The sequence below is a fragment of the Taudactylus pleione genome, unplaced genomic scaffold, assembly GCF_031769625.1.
Source record: "Taudactylus pleione unplaced genomic scaffold, aTauple2 ptg000329l, whole genome shotgun sequence".
Lineage (NCBI taxonomy): Eukaryota > Metazoa > Chordata > Amphibia > Anura > Myobatrachidae > Taudactylus > Taudactylus pleione.
Window position 1 is genome coordinate 2,829,223 of NW_028284730.1, and position 25,140 is coordinate 2,854,362.

Consider the following 25,140-nt stretch of genomic DNA (forward strand, 5'->3'; position numbering starts at 1 on the left):
ATAGATTTATACATTGCAAACATACATTATATGAGCTGGTGCACTTCATTCATTGGTTACAGCCGCTATCAACGTTTCTGAAAGATCTGTAGTTGCAAAATGATTTCTCCCTGCGCACCAGTGGGTACAGGCTATACCATTGAGGGACACTATATAAACAGCCGCTATGATTCCAGAGAGCTCAGCCCTGGCTCCCAACAAGACATAGGGGAAATGTAATGGAGTGTGATTTGGCCAAGTCACTGTTTTTCAGCAATTGCTCAGGGCGAGTTGCAAGTCATTGTATGTAATAGAGGATAGATTACAGGAAAATAGCCGGAAAACCACCATTGTCATCAGCATGATTCTTTTCCAGTTTTGTATAAAAATCCCTGGATGGAATGAGCGCTGGATTCACAAGTCACCGCCAAATAAGAGACAAACATTTACTGAACAACTGAGGGAGCTCTGCTCGGTACGATAGCTGCTCTCTGGCCTACTAGGGCTACCAGAAAATGGCAACTCCACTCCTCCAACAGGCCGATGCCATGCAGCAGGAAAGGACTGTGCAGTCCCCTACCTGTAGCTAACCGGCCCACTGCTGAATAGAACTGGGTCCTTTCTGGTACCCCCGGGTAGTGGGTATAAGTGTAATAACAAAAGATTGTCCCCCTCCCTGTTTACAAATAGTAATTGATTCTGGGGCTTTCATAACAATGATAGCAATAAATGATTGTCCCCCCCCCTTTTTTTTTTCTAAATGTTCTGCCTCCTTTTAATAGAAATACAATATTTTCCCCTTATCAATAAATAGTGTTGCATCTTATTCTTATAACAATATAGTGTCCCAATTTGGAGTAAAAAAAATTTTTTTTTTATTTCCTCTACCCTAATACATATCTGTTTACTTGTTATTCGCTTGACACAATGTCGACCAAAGAGATAAATAAAATAAAAAAAACTTCAAAAATGCTACTTGCCCCTGCCACGCAGTGAGTTAATGTTAGGCAGTATGGCTAGATAATAGTTGGACAGCCAAACAGGGGCTTTGTCTTATTTCTGGGATAGGCACAGCCAATCAAGGGTTAGGAAGGCCCTGATTGGATTACGATCAACCTTTCTACCTTACAAACCTACCTTAATCCGCCTGTGCTGAAGTAGTGAAATAAATAAATGACCCCCTAATATACACTTTGACGCTTGTACTGTTGTTCAGTCTCCAGATACATAATAGTTTGGACACATTTTTTTTTTGTTCATTAACCTTCTTAGACTAAGCTCTTTGGGCTAGGGCCCTCTTCCAGGGATTTTTTTAATGACCTATTATTGTACTTTTATTTAAAATATAAGGATACATAAAGCCATTTAAGAGTTCCATGTCCATATGAGGCTGTAGATCAGGTGCTTCATTTCACAGTTGTGGGCCACCTGTATTGCCCAATGTGAACACATACACACATGGGGCTTTGACAAGATATGTGGCCCTTGCAGCTGAAGGTCCTGTAGAGTTCCACCCACAGTTACAATCCAGGGGTGTTTTACCATCACAGAGCACTTCCATAATGAGTCATGTGACACAGGTGACCTCACTATTCAACTATAAGCAATTACATCACTGCTCACCAAATAGAAGGATATATTTTACAGAATATTTCACATATATTGATGTCACTTGTGTATTATATATAAATGTATAGATAATTTGTTGGAAGCAGCCAATCAGAAGAAGCAAATGAAGTGAAGCAGTGTAGATACAGCTCACCAGGAAGGGCTGCAAGGCCAGTTATTTTATACCTCTCAGTAATCCTCCATATAACAGTTATACAGCAGGCATGGCCAAGCTCGCTCACTATGGGCCTGACTCAGAGAGGCATGCTATGCCAATATTCACACAAACCACCAATGTGTTGTCTTATGTGCAAGTGTCCCGATTTTGTTCGTACAGCACCACAGATGAAATATAGAGGAACGGTATCAGAAATGTAAGGGGCGTTCCTGGCTGGTGACTGGGAGGTAACGAGGGTGGCTAAAAGGACGCACAGAGATGTTGCATATAATAGGCATGTCGCTGAAAATGGTTATAAAGAAACTGAATCGCTTACATAAGACCATACCCAGACAGAGGACCTGCTGCAAGTTTCAGTGGTACATCTACAGGCGCTGGCAGGTGGCGTCTCAGTCCTTGTACATGCAGCGGCACGGCTGTACACCAGGGGAGGGCTTTGTGGCAGCATTAGCATAAAGATGCAGACGCGACTGGAGCACAAGACTCAGAATCAGTCCCTATACAGTATGTGTCCCGTACTCACGTGTTCCCTTTTGTAGTGCTTCAGATGTTCCCCGAACACCTTCCTTGCATCTGCCCCATCCACACTTAAGTGGTCGACCGTGGATTCATGTGGCATCTACAGAGAAGAAATATGTGAAGCGCTAGTGTCTGTGCCAGCTGTGATACCTATCTACTACTATTACAGTCAGGCCTGTGACATCCAACTCTACACTGATACCTTACATATCATATTCCAGTCACCATTGTATATCATAGAGCCATCATATAAATACAATGCAATACTGAACTGAGGGCTTGAAAAAAAATTATTGATGTGAATGTAAATGAAGTGAAGCGGTATCACACAATGGGAATGAAAGCTGTAACCAAACGACAATGACCTGACTGAAGAAAGGAGGAAATGTGCAGGATAATACTGGGACAGGATGTTAGGAGTGACAGTATAGCAGGGCCAGGCTTAATGCAGTGAGGTAAACCTGGCACTGACTGAAGAAGCATTCCTTACACATACATACCAGCACAGGGAGAGACCGGAACAGGCAGCTGAAGGGATAGTACAGGAGGTTCAGGAAGGAGGCCGCATACAGATCAGCATAACGGATAAGCTGGCTGGAGAACAGTGTCTGGCGTGACCCACTGCGGAACAAGCTGCCCATCTTCCCATAGCACATGTCCATCTCATGAGTAACTTTCTGTGCACAGAGGGTGAGAAGCTGAGTTAGGGGGAAGCCGTACTCATGGGAAGCAGGGAACAGGCCAAAATCAGGGAGAATATGATTTCCGTTTTTATCAGCACGTGTAATCTGCAGCACCCCCAAGCCAATAGCCCACAGGTTACCTTTATAGGAGTAGACTAATAATACTACTTTCTCCTGGTATGTTTATCGAGCAGATTCCTATGCTGGATGTACAGGTTTACATATACTTACTTTACCTGATCATTGGTGGTCAGTGGAAGCCCATAGATGTGATCTCCACATCTGTGACCAACTAACACTTTAATCACTATTATATATTATTAGTACTAGTAATATGGATCCGGCCTATACTGGGTCACCTCAGCCTGCTCCCGCTTTGCCCATATCCCCTCCCTGCTCAGTCCTGCCACCCTGTAATGCTTACCTGTGCCAGCAATGGTTCTCCTATGCTAGAATGTCCCCTATCCATTGCAATAGTGAGAGCCGGGAAGGGGGACATATTCAGATTGCACATGTCCATCTCAGGACATGCCATTCTGTGTTATTATATAGATTACATTATATTACATTACACTACTCAAATTGTTTCAAAACAACTTTCTTTATAACTGGGTACACTATACGATATATCACCTGTGACAGATGGGAATGATCATCGTATAGCGTGTACCCTGAAAACCACCATTCATTGTACTATGAATTGGGTGGTTGCACCAGAATCAGTATGTAACACCGCTGGCCGCAGGGGTGAAGATCACGACAGCTAAAAAGGTAAGTATAACTAACAATCTCCCCCGAACCCTCCTTTAGGGGTACCTAACCTCCCCCCCTAATGCCTAACCCTTACCTCCTTCCCCTAGCCTAAACCTAACTCTCCCGGGGGGTGCCTAACCCTAAGTCCCCCCGGGTGCCCTAAAACCTAACCCCCGCGGCTGTCCGCGTCCGCCTTACCTTTGTTCAGCATGCCGGGCGTCGGGCTGCCGGCGTAGGTCTAATGACAGGCGTCGGGATTTCGAAGGCCTGTCATTAGTACCTTGCCGGGATTTGACAGTCTGGAAGCCGGTGGTCGGCACTTCGACCGTCGGCTTCCTGACTGCATCCCGTTGCACCTTCCCATAGAATGTGCTGCATTTCAGATGGGACAATGCCATGGACCCGCACCATCGTACAGCGGATCATGCAGTGTGTATAGCGATGCAATATATCGTTACATCAAATCGCTGGGTCACCTGGTTGTCCATGTGTGTACCCAGCTTTAACCTCTAAATCTCCAAACCCACCTCCTCAAGCAAGCATATCAAATTCCAGAACGACCCACACAATCTCCATAAGCTATTCTGCGAATAACCTTCCCTTTACACAGTGCACACCTAACTTTACATATGTTCTCTTTCTACACTCACACATCCAGCTGACCCCAGACCAACATTGCTGTGTGACTGGATCATACAGCCCACCGAGAACCTCTGCAATCTGACTGGACCGATATGCAATATGTAGCACTTATCCTTGTGTATCAACACCTATTACCCTATAGCTGGTAAGCTTGCGAGCAGGGCCCTTATACCTCTCTGTCTGCTATTACCTAGTCTTGTTCTGTTTTGTTCCCAACTGTAAAGCGCAACAGAATGTGTTGGTGGCATATAAATAATGTTAATATATATTTTGTTAATATTATGAAGTTTTTGTTAATATGGAGCTCACATATTACATAGTGTTTTACAGAGAATATGTCAGCCATTCACATCAGTCCCTGTCCCAGTGGAGCTTACAATCTATATTTCCTACCACATGGACACACATGCAGACTAAGGGGCAGATTCAATTAGCCGTGGGGTTGTCCCCGCAACTAATTGGCGTGCGGGGAAAAGCTATTCAATTAAATAGCCTTTTCCCTGTGCCGTAAAATCGGGACTCGCACGTAAACACATTGAGTCCGTGTAAACTGCGGAATTAATGTGTTTTTTCCCATCGCGCAAAGCCGAATAACGTTGATTTTATCTCGCACCACCAAGTGCTGTGATATAAAGTCCAACTGCGAGGAATCGCGCGCGCGGGGTCTCGGGGACTCCCGTGCGAGGAATCCCCGGCAATTGAATTAGACCGGCGCGGCAATTAGCCTAACTAATTGAATCCGACCCTAAGGCTATCTTTTTTTGTTTTTAGAAACCAAATAACCTTCAAGTATATTATTGGAGTTTGGAAGGAAAGCAGAGCACCCAGAGGAAATGCAACGCAAACACTGTGAGAGCATACAAACTCCACACAGATAGTGCCTTTGTCAGGAATTGAACTCACAGTATACTATGTATGATACAATACTATGCCAATGGTGCTGACCCACCTAGGGTATAAAAGTACCATTTTTCCCATGACAAGTTGCCCCTGGTGATATAGTGATAATATACAGGTATTGTTAGGGTTATTAAGAGATGAGCTGGATGGCTACTTCCAGAATGAAGCTTAGTGACTCTTTACAAAAATGCCTCAGACTACATGAAGGAGAATGGCATATGAGCAGCCCTTATTTCCTGTGCCTTTACCTAGTGTGTTTCCTAAGGAGAAATGACCATAAACTCTTCAAGATTATAGTATATTTTACAATTCATTCAACGCAAAAGAGGCTTTTAATGAGCAAAGGCATTTAGAAATGCTGAAAATATGCCCTTTCTGTCATACAATAACTGATATTCATTTTTAACTCATATTTTGTTTCTCATATTAAACACAGTATATACCTTTTATCTGCATTTATAAAGCTCAAGGGTTAAATTGCAGTTGAATATATCTATATATATATTTCAGTTGAAATGAATGATACACACCCTCCCATAGCACTACATGGCTATGTAACATTATCTATGTAGAGTCACATTAGTAAGCAAATTGTTTCAGTAAAAGCTGAAGGAAATGCAGCTCAGTATTGCCTGCAGCATTTGGGAAGGTACTACATACCTTTAATGAAATAACTTATCATGAATAGCTCTTGGGTGAACCGTCCCTTACTTGCTTTTGCACGAGGTATAATGCAGACTTGTGAGGAAATTAGGAATATAAACAGATCTATAACTGTGTGATAGGCAGAGGGGGTGACAGGCATAAAGCAGAACAATTTTATTGTATTTGGGTGGTCTGTCCTATGTACCCAATAGTCACGGTAAAGTTGGAGAAGTTGTTGTGGCATACACAACGCACAGTTTCTAATTTGAGAACAAAACCGCAAAAAAGATACACCTTAATCTACTACTGCCCCATTTAATAAAAACCATGCCAGCTGGCTCCATTAATTTATACTGAAGATGCTCCAGTCATGGGCCTGTGAGATGCCTGCTGTCTGTTTTCTGTCCCAATTCTGGATCTATCCACTTCTCTGACCTCTGGCTACTCTCTGGATCTCTGCCTGCCCTGACCATTGCTTTGGACTCTGGTTACACTTTGGATCTCCACCTGTCCTGACCTCATGTTTGGACCCATACTACTTCTTAGTCCACTACCTTCCCAGTCCGCTCAGAGTTGAAGTCTGACCTCATATTGGAGGTCACCTGACTACAGTGCAGACATAGGATATGGCCCGTGGGAGTACCTGCATTTTCTGTTCTCAGTGTTGTATCACTTTATTACTGTCTCCTATTTATCTAGTGCCAGGGTTGGTTCCACAAGAAGCCCCTATTACTACATGCCTATGACATGAAGGCAACCAAATACTGATGAGCACCGATCACTTTAAAAGGAAAGGGGCTTCAAAGGGCAAAGAGCACAACTAGCCTGGTTCTAGGGATTCATTCCTGAACTTGACATCTGGCATAACATACAGCGCCCCTCACCAGTCACACAACTTTATCCTCAGTACTCAGCGTGGGAACATTATGACTCTGGAGAGATAATCTCATCTTACTTCAAGACATTGTGATAGCATTTCTAAATACCTCCTTCGGTAACAAGCGACAGTGATTTAAAGACAGAGATGCTGGATCACTGTACCTGAATCTGCTTCTGAATAGAGCTGATGTCGGGATAATCAATGCTGCCGCTGTCCATGTGTCTGGTGGGAAACAGAACTTCAAATGGTCAACATCCAGCTAATATAACAGAGAGGTCGTTATCGTGCAATCGCTTGCAAATCGCGCATGCATCGGGCGTGTTTTGGTCAGAAGCGACCAGCGATGCGCGTGCCTGCTGGTCGCTTCCGACATCCAACATCGCCCATACATGCTGGTCAACCTGACGATCTCGTCAGGTTCAGCATGTGCGGGGATGAGGGATGTGCCTGGACTGAATGAGTGAACGTTCAGTCTAGGCACTATACTAGATATACGAACGAGAGCACGACAGCAATGTCGTAATCATGCTCTCGTTTGTATATCTATAAGTGGATACCCGCCTCTACATGTACATGGTAATCTGTACAATGGCTCGCCCGCATCTCTATGATTAAATGAAAAATGCACCAACTATTGTAATCCTTTTAATATGATCTCAATAAATCTTTATTGTCCTGGGTAATAGACTATTACAGTACAGGTTGAGTCTCCCATATCCAAATATTCCGAAATACGGAATATTCCGAAATACAGAATTTTACTTAGCATGACTGAGATAGTGAAACCATTGTTTCTTGATGGTTCAGTGTACACAAACTTTGTTTAAGGCACAAAATTATTGAAAATATTGTATAAAATTACCTGCAGGCTGTGTGCATAAGGTGTATATATAAAACATAAATGCTTTCTGTGTTTAGATTTGGGTCCCATTCCCAAGATATTCCATTATGGTATGCAAATATTCCAAAATACGGAATATTCCGATATCCAAAATACCCCTGGTCCCAAGCATTTTGGATATGGGAGACTCAACCTGTATAAACATATTATTTGAAATAGTGTCGTGCTTCCTTTGAGCCTGCAGATGTCACTGTTACCTGGTGTTCTTTGTTTTATTTTAATATGTATAGAAACATTGGGCAATATTTGTGTGTCAGGAAACTTACTGGTACAACTGAGACAGAAACATGTCCAGAGTCTTCAGTTCATTGAAAAGCTCTGAAAAAAAATATATAATCAAGAGTGTATAGTTTTCACCATAAACATGTCGGCAGAACTGTTTATGACAATTAAGCATAATAACAAATAGATGAATACAAATAAGTGATAATAATGAGCACAAACAGGTGTATTGGTATAATAAACAGGTGTATGTGGTGCGGGCAATTCAGTGCATATGACATAATGATTAGCATAGAACTCGCACAAGAAAACTCAGCGTATGACATAATAGGGACACAAGCCGTAGGTATGGTGACATGAGACATGGAATAGGCGGGGGGTAATGAAAGTCAGTAGAAGCACTAGGGACACCAGTGAACATGGTGGATAATGGAAATAGGAGTAGTGCAGGTGAGGGGCAGGATATTGGGAAGCATGAAAAGGTTAGTTTTGTGAGAATGTGTTTAGGTTAGGGGAGAGTCTGGTAGGATGAGGTTAGGGATTTCAAAGGTGGGGATCATCACAGGAGAGGTTTTGGAGACAGAAGTAACAGATGGTTATAAGAGGAGAGGAGAAGGTCTGTGTGGAACCACATCAGATGTATTTATGAGCATATCCAATTTCCCAAGCAATATATTTCTTATTTATGGAGATTCCATACAAATGTAATCCCCTCCCCAAAAACGCCTTCCTATATCCAGATACACAGGTACTCACCACTTTTCTCAGTCCAGATGTTGAGCTCTTTGGCCAGTTCAGGAACAACCAGAAAGGTTCTCCACCCCTGCCTCTTCTTAGACTTCAGAATGTCCCCAAAGATATGATCCCCCACATAAAGGATGTCCTTTCCCTTCATCCCAAGCAGGTCACATACAATGTCCGAGGATCCTGAAACGGAGCCAGTCCGTGAGTCTCAGGCTGGATAAGAACACTTTCCCAGCATGTAGTAGTGTATAGGTGTATTTATAGGCATACTGTACGTATCGCTATTTGTATGCACCACTTAGGTCTCTGAAGTAATTGTATTCATGATGTAGTTGAGAAATTAATGATTACTCTAATTAATACCTACCTCCCGAGTACACCGCACAGTGCTGGTGGGGACCTGTGTATGTTCCAATTCTCAATTTACCATTATCCTATAAAGAAAATAACTTAATCTGAATCAAAGTTACTCCTGTAAATGGAATTACCAACCTTTTATTTACAGTAATTTGTTCGGAATAGTGGTATTTTCCTTAAGAGTGTCAGGAGTACAGTAAATCTCTATAATAAGTCTAATTATTCTGTTAAGGGACCACCACACCTAAATTACAAGTTCCCTGATAAGTCTAATGACATAAACCTGCATTTGAAAGTTCCCATTCATTAACAGAATATTTAATTTACAGTTGCTTTGCAGCTGAGCGTAAGCTATTGTTCCCTGTTATCAATCAATTCTGCAAAAAGTTTTAGGTTAAAGTAGATGAATGGATAGATCTCATACCGTGTTGACTTGACGAAGAACGGTTCCCTCAGCAAAGAAGAGCGGCTTCCTGGTGTCCACGACGATCAGATCAAAGTATGACCTCCATGTTTTTTTCTTGGGGTCTTTCAACTGCAGAAGACAACAGAGAGAGGAAAAATCATATCGGTTTATACATAGCACCAACCAAAACTTAGCCAAATGCCGCAAAGACGAGTATGATATAAAGCATTTATGGAATGGGACTGCAGGTTGAGTCTCCCATATCCAAATATTCCGAAATACAGAATATTCCGAAATACGGAATATCTTTAGCATGACTGAGAAAGTGAAACATTTGCTTTCTGATGGTTCAATGTACACAAACTTTGTTTAAAGCACAAATTATTAAAAATATAGTATAAAATAACCTTCAGGCTGTGTGTATAAGGCATATATGAAACATATATGAATTTCATGTATGTACACAAACTTTTTTTGATGCACAAAATTGTTAAAAATATACTATAAAATGACCTTCAGGCTATGTGTATAAGGTGTATATAAAACATAAATGCATTCTGTGTTTAGATTTGGGTCCCATTCCCAAGATATTTAATTATTTTATACAAATGTTCCAAAATACGTAATATTCCGATATCCAAAATACCCCTGGTCCCAAGCATTTTGGATATGGGAGACTCAGCCTGTACATAGTACTGTATTTAGTGTTTATAGCTGTGCTGTATCAACATACTGCTACTTTTTTTATGCAAAGCACCAAATATGACCACTAGTTGTTATATGAAATTCAGGGTGGACATATTAGCGCCCATATACAGTTGTATGTTAGTCCAGTGTGGAGGGCAAAACTCTGCTTTCTTTTACTCCACATACACAGCAGAACCAAGGCCGGATTAAGGTCTGTGGGGGCCCCTGGGCAACAAACATGTGGGGGCCCCTATTAAATGTGACAAACTGGGGGTATGCGCAATGGGGACCTTATGCAGAGCCCCCTGTAGTGTCAGTGCCCACAGTGGTAGTGCGCCGTATGCAGTGCACCCAGTATTAGAGCCCCTTATGCAGTGCCCCCTATGCAATACTCCCATTAGTAGTGCCCCCTGTAATAATGCCCTCTGTATAAATGCCCCCAGTAGTAATATCCCTGTAGTTGTGCCCCAAATAGTAATGCCCCCAGTAGTAATGCCCCCTGCATGTGCCCAATAGTAATGCCTCCTGTATAAATCCCCCTGTAGTAATACCCCTGTAGTTGTGCCCCCAATAGTAATGTCCCCAGTAGTTATGCCCCCTGTAGTAGAGCCCCCAGTAGTAATGCACCTCTATTAGTACCCCCAATAATAATGCTCCCTCTGTAGTAGAGCCCCCAATAGTAATGCCCCCTGATTAATGCCCCCAGTAGTAATGCCTCCCCCTCCGAGTAATGCCCCTCCCCAGCAATAATGCCCCCCCAGTAATGCACCCAGTAGTAATGCCTCCCCCCCTCAAAGAGTAATGCCCCCCTCCGAGTAGTGCTCCTGTGGTAATGCCTCCTCCCCACGAATAATGCCCCTGTAGTGATGCCCCCAGTAAGCCGCTTGCACTAAAAAAAAAAAATATAAAGCTCATACTTATCTTAACCTAAGCCCCGCGTAAACTGCAATCCGCTCGAGTGAGCTCCGTCCTCCGACTCCGGCTACCACAACGGGGATGGAGCCGAGCGCCCGCTGGTTACAAGTAACCAGCGGGCGTCTGGCAAATGAAGCCTCCCTGCGGTGCCGGGGTTAGATTTGCCGGAGGAGGCGGAACTGGTTCCGTCTCCTCCGGTCCACTTTAACCCCAATAGATGTGGGGGCCCTTAACGTTTGGGGGCCCAGGGTCGATCGCCCCTGTCGCCCCCCCGTTAATCTGCCCCTGAGTAGAACCCAGTAGAATTTTGAGATCCATGTATCTCCTATGTCTGGAGAGCCAGCTCAGGGACATGAATGGTCTGAGGTGTAGGTGCAGAAGCACCCACAGTCTATTGGCGGTCACCCATCTGCAATTTTCTGCAAATGCCAATGGAAAGTCCTTCCCTTCTGTGCGCAGAATGTGCAAAGACTGAGACGCCCACTGCCAGCATCCATACACGCAGTCATTCCGATTGCTGCATCCTTAGACGCCACCAACGGTCGCCCCATCGCAACTTGCGCCAGCCCTATGGCAGGTGCAGTTTCTCCATCCAAGTACGGCCTCCTATGTGAGCGGCTGAATGCCTGTGTATGCGGCCACTTTCACCGGCACGTACACGATGCTCCCGTAACGCATCCATATGACGGACCATCTCCGTGCGTGCGGTAAGTCACTTCCCAGTAAACGCCCAGGAACGCCAACTACATTTCCAGTACACTTCTCCCTGCGTGAAATTACAATGGACACAGGCCCTGATTCACTACCATACGCTACTGCGATTGTAATAGCGATTAGGCACGCAGTTCAACTGCGATAGTATGCTAATCCATTGTGATCGCTATGCCCTCGCAGCACTACACAAGGACGCCTACTTTACCTTACACACATCCGTAATGTATAGCAAGACTGCGAAACCACGGTACCATCGCAGCATCACCCACACTCGCACAAGGTCTACTCAGGCTGCGTACGGCATTGCAGTGGATAATTTATGCACGCCCCTGCAACCGCGTTGAAAGCACTGGCATATTTGCGTTCTCCCGACCATGCCCCGGTCACCACCCACAAACGGCACTTCCTGCCAATCACTCTGCGATGGGTCTGCTTAGTCACTGCAATCGCAGTCCCGATAGCAATAGCTAATTCACGCACTGCAATGCATACGCATGAGCATAACGCAACAATCGGCCGATTGCATGGGTATTAGCAACTGCGTTCCTTGCTGAGTAAGGCCCATAATCGGGACGCATGCCCGGTGTGACTTAGACACTTAGACGCATGTGCAGTAGCATAAAATCTCTCCACTACATCCGGCAGAGCGTTCACCTCTAAATCAGGCCTGAAATCTGTCTTCTAGCTAAGTAATCCAATAGGGAAAGAAGAAAAAAACAGATACAACAACGATACCTTGATTATAGCAGAGCTGTGAACGCAAATTAATTAGCTTAATGTACCTTCTTGGGTCAATACAATAACAGCCAATCAAATGAAAGCCACTCTAATTAGTTGTTTGATTATTGACACATTCGCACCACGTCTCCATTTGGATCTAATACTCGTTTAATCAGGATTTGTTTTTATTGTTAGTGCTGGTGGTTGCTGCTTTTGCAGTGGAACCCTATGAACTTTGTCCCCCTGATCCTGGGCTAACTAGCACAAAGCAGAGGGGAGAGGGGACAGAGGAGTGACTAGAGACAAGAGGATGTAGGACGGGGAGAGATTCTTTCTATAATCTCTTATTCCAAGTGACAGGAAGATTTCTCCTTGGCCAATAATGTGCCTGGCATTACTTATGTAAAACATCTCAGCGTTTCCACGTTTGGGACCTTGGTTGTAAACCATATATTTATGCTCTCTAGAAGATGACATCAGAATTAAAGGAGATTTAAACTAATTCAATGACATCAGCTGGTTCCCTATTTAACAAAATAAATGAGTCATCCAATACGACCAGACATTTGCCAAGAGACACTAATGAGACTTAAAGAGCCTAACAAACAAATTACCTGGAAGTTTAGTTGATGTGACCTTCAGCATTGTGTTTGAGATTAAAGTCAGCAGCAAGGGAACTATAAAACACTGTACTAACGTGTCTGGAGCTTTAAATGGAATTATAAGGGTATCAGCGTTCCCTCTCACAGCTGCTCTGAATAACACAGAACACAATAGGGGAGGCCTGGGGTACTGGCAGGCAGCTGTTGTTAATGTAATATCCTGAACTGTATATATCACAGACCCCCAATGTCCCAGCACAGGTAATTAAATCATGTCTGACAGCTACAAAATACATCAGACCAAGAAAAAATCTTATTTAACCATTGGAACTGCTTAAAGTGGATGTAGACTGTAAGGGGCCCATTTATCAACGATCGATAGTAACACTAATGATCGCATTGCAATATGCGATAATAGCACCTGAATATAGCATAAGCAGGGACAGGGGCTCCGAAAGGAGCAGGTCCCTGCCAGTGGCAAACGCAGAATTTCTAGAGGGGGGTTTCCAAATGCTTGATTTTAGAGTGAGTGTGGACAGTCCATGAAGAGGGCAGAATTAGCACTTATCCAGCTATAATATGCGTCATACAAAGTGTAGTGTGTGTCATAATTCCAGCATATACAGGACCAGCAATCACAGTAACCCATTATATGCAGCAGTAGGGCCATCCTGCCTGAGCTGTATGTTTATATGTCAGATGTGGGCACAATTCCTGAGCATTGGAGCAAGTTTGGGAGTCTGGGGGAGCGGCAGAAGAACCTAACACTGCTCTGGATATACATGTACATATCAGTCTCCTTATCTACTGGATAGTGTATTATTATACAGTATTAATAATTACCCCTATTGATGGTTATAGCAGTGCACCCCTAACAGTGCATGTTTTCCACATCTCCTAGTTGGTGCACAGGTTATTTGTTACTGGCTGACACATTTTAAAAGAGCCACAGGTGGTGCTAATTATTTCATTTGTGATACTGAGAACAACATGCAGCACTAGTAACATTCTATTATATTACTATTTCTATTGTGGTCATGGTGTTGGCTGGGGAGGGGGGTTTCCAGGCAGACGGACCCCTCCCCCTGCGTTTGCCTATGCCTGCGATGTGCTTGGAGGGAAGTGACTGCTTCAGCTGTCTCTTCAATCCTCTCTCAGGATTACTGTGCATGTGCGGTCTCCTGACCATGCATTTGCAGTGCCCATTGCCAGGGAGAGTTCCGGAACTCGCTCCCGGTCATTTTTGCGAAGTGTAGTCTATAGACTACAGCAGCACAATGCCATCTTCAGATGGCGTAGGCTGCGGGGGCCAAACATTCCGGAGCTTGGTAAATCTGGCAGCATCGTATCCCCCAAGGAACCTATGGGGGTTGCAGGTGCTGTTGGAAATGGAGGGATCACAGCAGATATCTCTGACCCCTCCATAATACATTCCAGGGATACTTAATATTTGCGGCCATACCCTAAAAACCGGTGTTTCTGAGGAATATCTTTCAAATATCTAATGATAAATAGGCCCCTAAGAAACTGGATGATAACACTGACTATATATTGGGGCAGAATGCATCATCTCTGGGTCTCCTAGCCATATATAGGAGTGGGCCTGGTAATGCTCAGCAGCGTAGGAGTGCCATGAGCAGATGGACTTGCATACAGGTGTGTCCTCATACACCCATCCTCAAATCCGGCCAAATAGCTCCATTTGGTGCGACATAGGCTTTATTGCGACTAAGCTGCGACCATGCGTCTCTCTGTCACAAAATATGTGTCTTAGTCGCATCGCTAATACGACAAAATAACAATGCGCAGGTATTTGGACATTGGCTCTGGCATTGCACGCAGCTTTTTGGTGCAACTCAAACACTAATTTGTGGGAAAAAAAATATATATATATATCAATCAATATCCAAAATTAATGAGGCGCGCCATGCTGCCCGCCACACATTGTTGTACTTAATCTGCAACAATGTACCAATTCCTTTGCAACAAAAGCGGACCACCAGATGTTGTAAAACTACACATCCCAGCATGCCATGCCACAGTTTTGCTATTTGGACAAAATGCTGCTATGCATGCCGGGATTTGTAGTTCAACAACAGCTGAAGGACTGCTTATTGCACGCCCCTGTCCTAGTTACAAGCACACAGTAAGGGACTTTGTAAAACAACGTAAATCTGGGAATCGCTAACCGCGGTGGAGTGTATAAGTAGCACCATGCATGATATGACGCTAAATGGATAGATGTATGAGGACACATCTGTACAACTGAGGGCACATTAGTGTATATTTGGCATTTCCTCACCCAGCAATGAGTGACAACAAATCCCAGTGTTGTGATGACTCCGGGCAGAGCAATACCAGGCATGGGTTTATGGTGGAATTCCTGCACTCCTCTGCCGTGCCTACGGAGCCTAGGTCACTTCTAAAAATAATCAGGTGACCCAAACACACCCACCTGTTGTTTTGCTACAGAATGCTGCAAAATTGACAGCTCAACCTTACTTTACAAGCGCTATAATGGTGCCGGTGAGGTAAGAACAGCATCCTCCAGTCATCTAAATAAGCCGTAGCGCGTTTAACCCCACTCTGATTGCCCTGCTTGGTTTGAGGTCAAAGATTTTCAGATTTTTTTTTCCTTTTTGTAGAATTGACCACCCAGCAGCAGTTCCCAAAAAGGCTCAAAAGAACATTTAAAATCAGGTTTTATATGTAATTATTTATGCATAGACCTGGTTCAGGTTCACAGAATCACTGTACAATTGCACAACACACATGCTAGGCCATGCCATCCGGTCCTCAGGTGATGTAATTACCATCTGGCAATCGGGATGCCAGCCGTCGAAATATCGGTGCTGGAATCCCGACAGCAGACGGAATCCCGACTGCTGGCATCCCGATGGTAAGTATTAGGATTAGAGGAAGGGTTAGGTTTTGGGTTAGGCTGCCGCGGTGAGGATTAGGGTTAGGTTGCAGGGGGGAGGGGGGGTTAGGGTTAGGCTGCGAGGGGGAGGGTTAGGGTTAAGCTGCGGGAAAGGTGATTTAGGGGGATGGTTAGGGGCTAAGGTTAGTTACCTTTAGTCATCAGGATTCTGACTGTTGGGATGCCGCTGTCTGTATTCTGACCACCGGCACCCCGACCGCCGGGAGCCCTCAGACCACATCCAGCTAATACTGGGGCTTGTTGGAGCAAACAGAAGATGACCACAAGCATCCTCCATCTACATTTCCCAATAATAATCTGATCAATTTCAATAATTGTTGAAACCAAGCAGCAATATCAGGCTAGTTGCTGATATCTCAATGTCTCAGTAAAGGCCCGTGTGCCCTGTCATCTTCAGACACATCTACCTGGCCATAGTTATGCCATAAGTGATTCAGCAACTCTCTCTGGGTACCAGTTCTCCACATTGGTCAACCATCAGCGTGGGCAGATTGGACAATGATTGCATATGAGGAAAAATTCTTGTGAAAGATGATACATGTGGACCACACTAACCTTATTGTCACTTCCATCATCAAACAGGTAGGACATAATGACCTGGAGAGAAGATAAATGATTGAGGCACTGTGGATGATGCAGAGGGAAGGATATTGGGGACTAGGGGTAGGAGGTTTGTATGTACTTACATTAGTATACTTGTAATCACTGTTTGTGGCTAGAAAAATCTTTCCCACTTCCCTCATCCGAGTCAGGAGCAAAGGTATTCTCTCCTTGGATGGAAAAAGTAAACTATAAAAAGGATATATGGTCCTTCCTGTGGGTAAATAACACACATTCCTACCAGGGGTAGGGGGTAAATAACACACATTCCTACCAGGGGAAGGGGGTAAATAACACACATTTCTACCAGGGGTAGGGGGTAAATAACACACATTCCTACCAGTGGAAAGGGGTAAATAACACACATTCCTACCAGGGGAAGGGGGTAAATAACACACATTCCTACCAGGGGAAGGGGGTAAATAACACACATTCCTACCAGGGGAAGGGGGTAAATAACACACATTCCTACCAGGGGAAGGGGGTAAATAACACACATTCCTACCAGGGGAATGGGGTAAATAACACACATTCCTACCAGGGGAAGGGGGTAAATAACATACATTCCTACCAGGGGAAGGGGGTAAATAACACACATTCCTACCAATGAAAGAGTGATGCTACCACACATTCCTACCAATGAAAGGGGGTAACTACCACAAATTCCTAGTACTAATGGTAGAGGGTAACTACCACACATTCCTGCTAATGGAAGCGGGTAACTATCACACATTCCTACCAATGAACGAGTGGAGCTACCACACATAGGGCCTGATTCATCATGGATCGCAAGTGCAACGGCATACGCAGATCGGTCGATGGTGCCTACTGCACATGCGTATGCATCGCAGTGCGCGTGCGTGAGTTAGCATTGAGATCGCGCTGCGATCGCTCGCACACAAAGAAAGCCATCGCAGAGTGAGTGACGGGAGGTCCACATTTGGGGATGGCGACGTGGAGGTGATCAGAGAAACGCAGGTTGCCTATCTGTTTGAACTGGGCGTGCATACACAGCTTGAGTGCTCATTGCATACAACGAGGTTAGTAATTTATGAGTAAGGTCATGCCTGCTGTAATATGCATGAGGGGCCGATGTTACTCAATGTTCCCGATGTATACGCAGGACTGCAAGGTATTACGGATGTGAGATACGGTAGTGGGAGTCTCCACGCTGGCTGTGCGACGGCTTTGCGATTGCATTCATTAGCATATTTTTGCAGCAGACCTCCGTGTGTAATCGCAGCTGCGATCGCAATAGCGATCCGTAGTGAATCAGGCCCATAATACACATTCCTATGGCATGGAGCTCGTTAGGGAGACGTTCGCTTCATGGCTGATTATAAAGGATATACTCAGTCTTATTACTATTGTGTGACAGTGGCAAATACCTCTATCTCGATTTTCTTTGATGATAGATAATTTAAGGTGATGCTCTGACTTATATTATAAGTAAAAGATTTATGGACTGGCGCTGAGCGACCCAAGAGTACATATTGCACTGAGGACTAGTAAGCTTCAGAGTCATTATACAGAGGAGCTAAAAAGATTCTCTTAAAAAAAATGTAACTGAAAATGTGGGTGCGCGATCCCGTCAGCGTAGATCCCTACACAAACATCCATCCGGTTCATAATAAAATGCTCCAATTAGTATGAGGATAAAACTTACATCTTTGATTACATATTTATTCAGCTCCTTCAGAGTTCTCTCCTTCAGGCAGCCCTATGGAAATTTACAGTAGAAAATTGGATTATAATGTAAATTTCCCATTTATAATGTTAAGAAGTAAAGAATGCGTATCATGTCCCCAGATACTGTATATAACTTATACGGTATGTTTAGTCAGGTATCCTATGCTATGATCAGTCCCAAGAAGAGGGTTTGATTTCTATCTATAACTAATAGTAAAGATGCACCGTGTAGGGCGACTGCCGATCCGTCGGCAGACGGACCGTGCTGTCACTGCCTGCAATCGTGCGGTCCCCACAGACTGCACGATATGTCCGCTCCCCCCTCCTTCATCTGAATGGGATCGTAACATCGCATCCCAGATCAGATGAACATGCAGGAAGACCTGGTGATGCGAATTACGATCCCGCGGGAGCGCGCAGCACGATATCAGATATGATATCGTGACCATACACGGCACGATATAGCACCTATATCGTGCCATGTATGGGGCCTTAACAACAACAATTCTGTTTGCAGACATGTATTAGACCCCTCCCTATATCCTATAAATCTCACACTGTCAGTACTAGCTAAAACCATACATAATGACTCTCCTGAGATATCAGGGAGGCTCCAAGGGGTCTATTTACTAAGCCTTGGATGGAGATAAAGTGAAAGGAGATAAAGTACCAGCTAATCAGCTCCTAACTGTCATGTCACAGGCTGTGTTTGAAAATTGCAGTTAGGAGCAGGTTGGTTGAACTTGGTACCTTATCTCCGTTGACTTTATCTCCATCCAAGGCTTAGTAAATAGACCCCCAAGACTCTGAGAAGAGCCTGTGGTTCTCAGGGACTGCTGGACAATTGGGTGTTGATGAGGGTACATTGACGCAATTTGTGTCATCACACATGGGTAGAGGGCAGATGAGTTGGCAAGCATGACTAACTGTCCAGTGTACCGTTACTTAGACACCACACACAGCAGAGGCAGCCATTTTGTGTCCTGAAGTCATCATTGAGGCATGAGGCACAGTCAGTCATCTGCTTTATATATTACAACCAGCACAGCACTATTAGTTCAGTATGTTTTACCAGAATGTCCTGTGATGTTCTAGAGTTTGTCCCTGAATGAAGTTGAGGATTTATTTAATGTTCTTGAAGGACACGCCTGAGAATCTCTGCCAAACAAAACTAGATGTTCTGTTCAAAAATAAAATTAGCGCTGTCCGTGACTTTCTCCTTTCTCTCTGCCTGTCTATGATGTCACCCAGCAGGGGAGGTCAGAGAATGGGCTCTATATCTGTGGGATTTTTGGGGTTGGTCTGAAGTCAAACAGTGTGAAGATGTGATGACTGGCGTATTATCAGAGGCCCGGCCAGGGACCTGCTCCAGGATATATATTATGGATCAGCACAGAAAGGCGTGGGGAGGGGGAGCAGATGCTCTTATCTCCAACATATTGTGCTTCTGCTGACGTTTTGCCAGCTGCTCTGTGAATGAGATAATGTGTGTGACCTCTCTTACCGAATCATGCACGTAGTCCATTGCGTCACGCACATCCTGGAACATGCTCTTAAAGGACATAAACAGGTTGCCGTGGCGGTACCCAGTGTCATAGCTGCGGAGGAATTCAGGAAATGTGGTCACTGGTACTGAAGTTTTATACTGGATGAGTAAATCAAGTGACATCATAATAATAATAATATATGCATCGCAGTGCGCGTGTGCGAGCCACAGTGACCACGCAGATCCGTTGCAGAGTGATTGACAGGAGGTGCCGTTTGTGGGTGGTGGCGTTGGCGAAACGAAGGCATGCCAGTGCGTTTCAATGCTGTTGCACTGTGATGCCATACGCAGCCTGAGTACTCATAGCGTGCGCTGAAGTTAGCAATGTCTGAGTAAGGTCAGAGCTTGTGCAAGTGTGTGTGAGGCTGCGATGGTACTCAATTGTACCGATGATTTTGCAGCCTTGCTAAACATTACAGATGTGTATAAGGTAAAGTGGGCGCCCTTATGTTATGCTGCTACGGCATAGCGCTCGCAATGGATTAGCATACTATCACAGTTGAACTGCGTGCTTAACACTGCACAACAATGAAAATGTTTCCACTGTGAAAATAGTTACTTCTAATTCATTTCAGCATGCAAAGAATGAATATGACATTTAAAACTCTCAGTTAGCTCTGAGTTCCGAGATATAGCCCATTTATGACGATGTAGGGGTATTCCTAGTGAAGTGGGCAGAATGGAGAGAATCTTACCAGCAATCTGCGTTCTGCACAGAGGGGGCGGGGCCTAATGACCCAATTAAATGAATCAGTTATTTGTCCCCTTCCCTATTCAAATATATGCGATTCACGGGATTACCCACACAAGATAACTGTGGTGCACTGAGTGACAAGCATAGGGAGCGATTCCACCAAGACATTTCAGCAATGGAACAAAGATATCAGGGTAGGTGATCACTACTGTTGGACAGTGACCAGAGATGCCCCAGAAGAGGAGTACAGGTGACAAGCAAAGAGAAAGCACCCCCATGGATAGGTCACTATATTACATAGTACTTTCATATGCTGTATGTTTCGTATGCTGTATATTTGTTTCGTTTTGTGTTCTTATTTGTGATTAATTGAATTAAAACAACTGTTATTTATTTTCTATTAAGAAAATATCAGATTATTTTAAAATAGCTGTTCACTATGACTATATTACTAATGTACATACAGTATGGTGCAAGTAGTGCAGCTCAAAAGATAGTAATGTATGACTATTTTTAGAAAGGAAACAAATTAAAAAGTATTAATTTGTTGTACAGTGTAATCGCTATTGCAATCGCAGTTGCGATCGGTAGTGAATCAGGCCCATTACCCATAGATCAATGGACTTTCCACCAGATGTCTTTCATTTATAGGTTTCTATGTGTTCTCCAGCAATGTTTTCTAAATACATTGTTCTATTTTCCGTGACCTTCAGCTATTATACAGTATGACAATCACAGTTTTATGACCTTGGGCACAGCAAAGCACAGCTCTGCCCTCTGCACTGCATACAATTTATAGTTACAGCAGCTTTGTATTGCATCTCAGGCATAGGAAATAAACAACTCTCCCTGGTAGAATAAAGATATAGCTGACACGCAGAGACGAGCTAGGATGACAATGTCATGTATTTACTAAAGTCACTGGAGGATACGAATAATAAACCAATACAATAAAGTCACTGAGGACAGACAACTCCTAAACAGAAGACTTCTGTCAGTGCTATATAAAGAAAGATAATAAGGTGAAATAGTTTCCCACATTAAACACATTGCCCTCTATCCTCCATGTGCCAAATAACATCAAATTTTCCATCTGTCTATTACCATTAATCCTGCTAATATGGGGCATCCTGAGTGTGATATCTAGAAAGAAAACAGTACTGTACTGCTCATCGGAATAGAATAATATAATGATTAATATAATGATTTCCAGCGGTGATCGGGAGGATACTCACTTAACATATCGGGAGCAGTCAGTGAAGAAATCCACCAGACAAGCATAGAGGTAAGTCTCTGTAATGAGGAAAAGCACAACTGACCAATATGGCTCTCTTCTACAGATATTCGAATTATGCTAATTACAGAAAATCTGTCATCTGTTAGTGCTACTCACCCGCCAGGTTGAAGAGTGTGTTGAGGACATGGTACCTTTTTGTGTCATCTCTTTGGATGAATTTATTTGGGTATTTACTCCAGATTTCAACCCTGAATGGAAAAAGGATTAGATGGTGAGAGAGGGAATCAGTAGGGATTGGGGAAAGCTGAAAGGCAGCACCGTCTGTATTAGTTATATTTACAGTATATGAAGCAGCTTATTTACCCACACAGAAACAGCATATAAATGTGTTACTGACAGCATCAGGAAACCTTATTCATTAGAAATACTAATTATACCAAAAGTAGTATACACAATCGAGAGGTCCATACATGCACCAATGGTCAGTTGGGTAATTCTTATGCCAGAAAACAACAGTTGCTCTCAGTCAACATCAGATCAGGATCTGTATCTGGGAGATCATCTCCCCTCTAATATCGGAGTCTCCCAGACATTGGGCCTCTTACAGAGATGCACGCAGTGTCGGTTGCAGTGGAGCAATTTGTTGTCACTGCGCATACGCAAAGTCATAAATGCGCAAATGCATCGATGGACCAGCGACAGTGGTTACAGAGAGGTTTTATTTGCAAAGAGAGTGACAGGCAGTCAGCGTTTGGGGGAGGTAACGTGGTGTGGGCGCGTCGGGACCATTTTCTGGGCGCTCATTCTGAGACAGCATAGGCTTGCTCAGAGGTTCTATGTGCAACCGATGTTTCCACATTTGTACGTAAGCGGCAGACGTGAGACACTGGAGGTGGGCTTCTCAGTACCCAAGACGGCAGCTGAGCCATTAGCCTATTTTCGCAAGTCTGCTGCGTACAGGATTGCAGAATACATGCATATACTCGTATTAGACTTCCGATCGCAGCCGGCTTATGGAATTGTGTCAGAATGAGGCCCAGAATTTATTACGGCTTGTGACCCTGTGCATTTATTTGGTCATGAAACTCCTATACAGTGGGTTACCAAACTTTTTTGAATCACGGCAACCTAGTGTATCAGCATTGTTTTCATGGCACCCTAAGCCGAAAGTTTGTTATTCAGAAAAAAAATGTAGTGAAGTAGTAAAGTGAAGTAAATTGTGCGTATCTGTTGTCAGGTTTGGATTATTTTTTGAACCCGGGGTGGATGCAGGAGAGAAAACTGGAACGGGTTTGCAGTATTGATGCAGCAGGTTTAATAGGAGTATCATGATTCATGAAACGGTGATAAATATATAAACTGGCAGAAAACAAATCCAACTGATGTGTGGCTGATTTACAAATGACTGGCAGGGAAACAGAGGGCCTGATTCAGACACGGTCGCAAGCGCTGAGCGCTCACAACCGGGTCGATGGTGGCCCAGAGCGCATGCGCGAGATCGAGATATCGAAGGGCAATCCGTCGCTCCAGGTCTCGCACCAAAGGGGGCATGCTGTCGATGTTGAGTGACAGCACGCTCCCTTTGGTGGGCGGGCCGGGGGGGTGGCTGCCCAGACAGAGGCGTTCCCATGAGAACGCCTACCGTTTGGGGCCGGCCCCACTGACATCACAAGTGATGTCAGTGGAGAGATTCCGGCTCTGTTAGAGACCATACCACAAGGGTCTCGTCGCAAGCCTGATGGTCGCGATGGTCAAGACCATCGCGACCATCATCATGGCCACTCGCTATAGCTGTGGGTGGTCACCCACAGCTATGTGAGCGGCCAGGAGGCCGTTCTTAAAAAAAAAAAGACCGGCCCTGATTCAGAACGAGCGCTCTGTCAGAGCGACCGTCTCTGAATCAGGCCCAGGATCCAATTAATGAAGCTGGAAACAAGTGTTTAGGTAGAGAAAACAAAGGGCCTGATTCAGAGCCGCTCGTAAGCGGACGCTCGTTCGTTCCGAGTGATGTTTGCCCAACTGCACATATGTACGGATCTTAATACGCATGCGCGAACCAGTCAGTGCGGCCGAAAATCGTTTGTTCGCTAAATAGCGAATGCCTGCTATTTTGAGTGACAGGAGTAGGCGTATGTGGGTGGTAACAGGGGAAGGTGCTTGAAAACGGGGAGTGTAGATCCGAACGCAGGCGTGCTTAAAGGTCAAAACGGGCGTTTTATGGGTGTGCATAATTAAAACAGCAGCGTCATTGACCACGTCACTGGGTTATTTTATAGTCAGAACTGCTCGGAAGTTTGCGGTAGGAAAAACCAACCACAAGAATAGCGAGCAGTTCATACGCTGGTCGATTTACTCGATTAATCTAATAAATAGCGGACATGACGTAAGATGCGAGCGGCCAGGGGGCGTAGTTTTCCAAAAAACGACCGCAAGCTTTGTTCGCTCGTTCAGACCTAGAGGCATGAACAGACCACAAAGAGCGAACGGTTCATTTGAATAGCCACCCCTTTTTACTGAACGAGCGAGCGCAAATAGCGTCCGGCTCTGAATGAGGTCCAAAGTCCAATGGAGATGTGACTGAGGAACAGAGGTCTGAAGTGCTGGAGTGGGCTCTGAGTGCGGAGAGCTGAAGGGACCACAAACCGTGGGGTGAGTAATGGGATATAGCAGGGTTGATGCGGGTATCTGGGGTCAGCCTGAGGTGGAGACAGAGCAAGAAACAGAACTTCTGAGATTGCAATAATCACACTGAACTAAGGCGCACAGGGAACTCTCACACAGCTTGCGCTGTGTACACGTTGCATTGGCAGCTAGAGGGTGTGCTGAACACCCTTAAGTATCATGGGAAAGTGCATGATAGGCTGCTGAGAGTCACATGCCAGAAGCTCCAACCTGATTGGCCTATTCATGTCACATGCCCAAAACCAAGATGGCGGCACCCAGCAGTCCCCAGCGCGGTAGCGCTGCCAGTCTCCCCTGTCACCAGATGGCATGTACCCTTGGAACAACCACGCGCACCTTGCGCCAACCTCCAGACACCAGCATCTCCTCCACCAGTAGGACCACGCCAAAACACCCGCACAGGCAGAGACCACGAACCGCCAAGTACAACACCTCTGGTCATGACACCTGTCATCCCTAGGCTCAGTTATGTGGTGGTGGACAGTTTTACGCTTCTGTTTGTCCACATATTTACATTACATTGACCATAAAGAATTTGATTTGGTGCTGGACTACTAACCTGAGGCATACTTGCCTACTTTTGAAAAAGCTTTTCAGGGAGATTGTGAAAGCAACACCTATGAGCGCGGCGGTTAAGTAGACGTTTATCTGAGAGGCGTGTTATAAAATTGACTTACAGCCACATGTAAATGAGCC

At 44.5% G+C, this 25,140-nt stretch overlaps 1 protein-coding gene across 1 annotated transcript in view; it reads right to left on the reverse strand.

Moving 5' to 3' along the window:
* The window catches only part of LOC148509242 (cytosolic purine 5'-nucleotidase-like), a 48,392-nt gene that overhangs the window by 3,784 nt on the left and 19,468 nt on the right, over positions 1 to 25,140 (reverse strand). The window contains exons 5-17 of the mRNA XM_088443303.1: positions 21,919 to 22,010; positions 21,761 to 21,818; positions 19,790 to 19,883; positions 18,263 to 18,316; positions 16,683 to 16,766; positions 16,552 to 16,593; positions 9,436 to 9,546; positions 9,022 to 9,088; positions 8,667 to 8,837; positions 7,955 to 8,006; positions 6,949 to 7,009; positions 2,785 to 2,961; positions 2,289 to 2,384 (exon numbers count right to left, since the gene is read on the reverse strand). Coding sequence (XP_088299429.1) covers positions 2,289 to 2,384; positions 2,785 to 2,961; positions 6,949 to 7,009; positions 7,955 to 8,006; positions 8,667 to 8,837; positions 9,022 to 9,088; positions 9,436 to 9,546; positions 16,552 to 16,593; positions 16,683 to 16,766; positions 18,263 to 18,316; positions 19,790 to 19,883; positions 21,761 to 21,818; positions 21,919 to 22,010 — 1,159 coding nt within the window. The remainder of the gene's footprint in view (positions 1 to 2,288; positions 2,385 to 2,784; positions 2,962 to 6,948; positions 7,010 to 7,954; positions 8,007 to 8,666; positions 8,838 to 9,021; positions 9,089 to 9,435; positions 9,547 to 16,551; positions 16,594 to 16,682; positions 16,767 to 18,262; positions 18,317 to 19,789; positions 19,884 to 21,760; positions 21,819 to 21,918; positions 22,011 to 25,140) is intronic.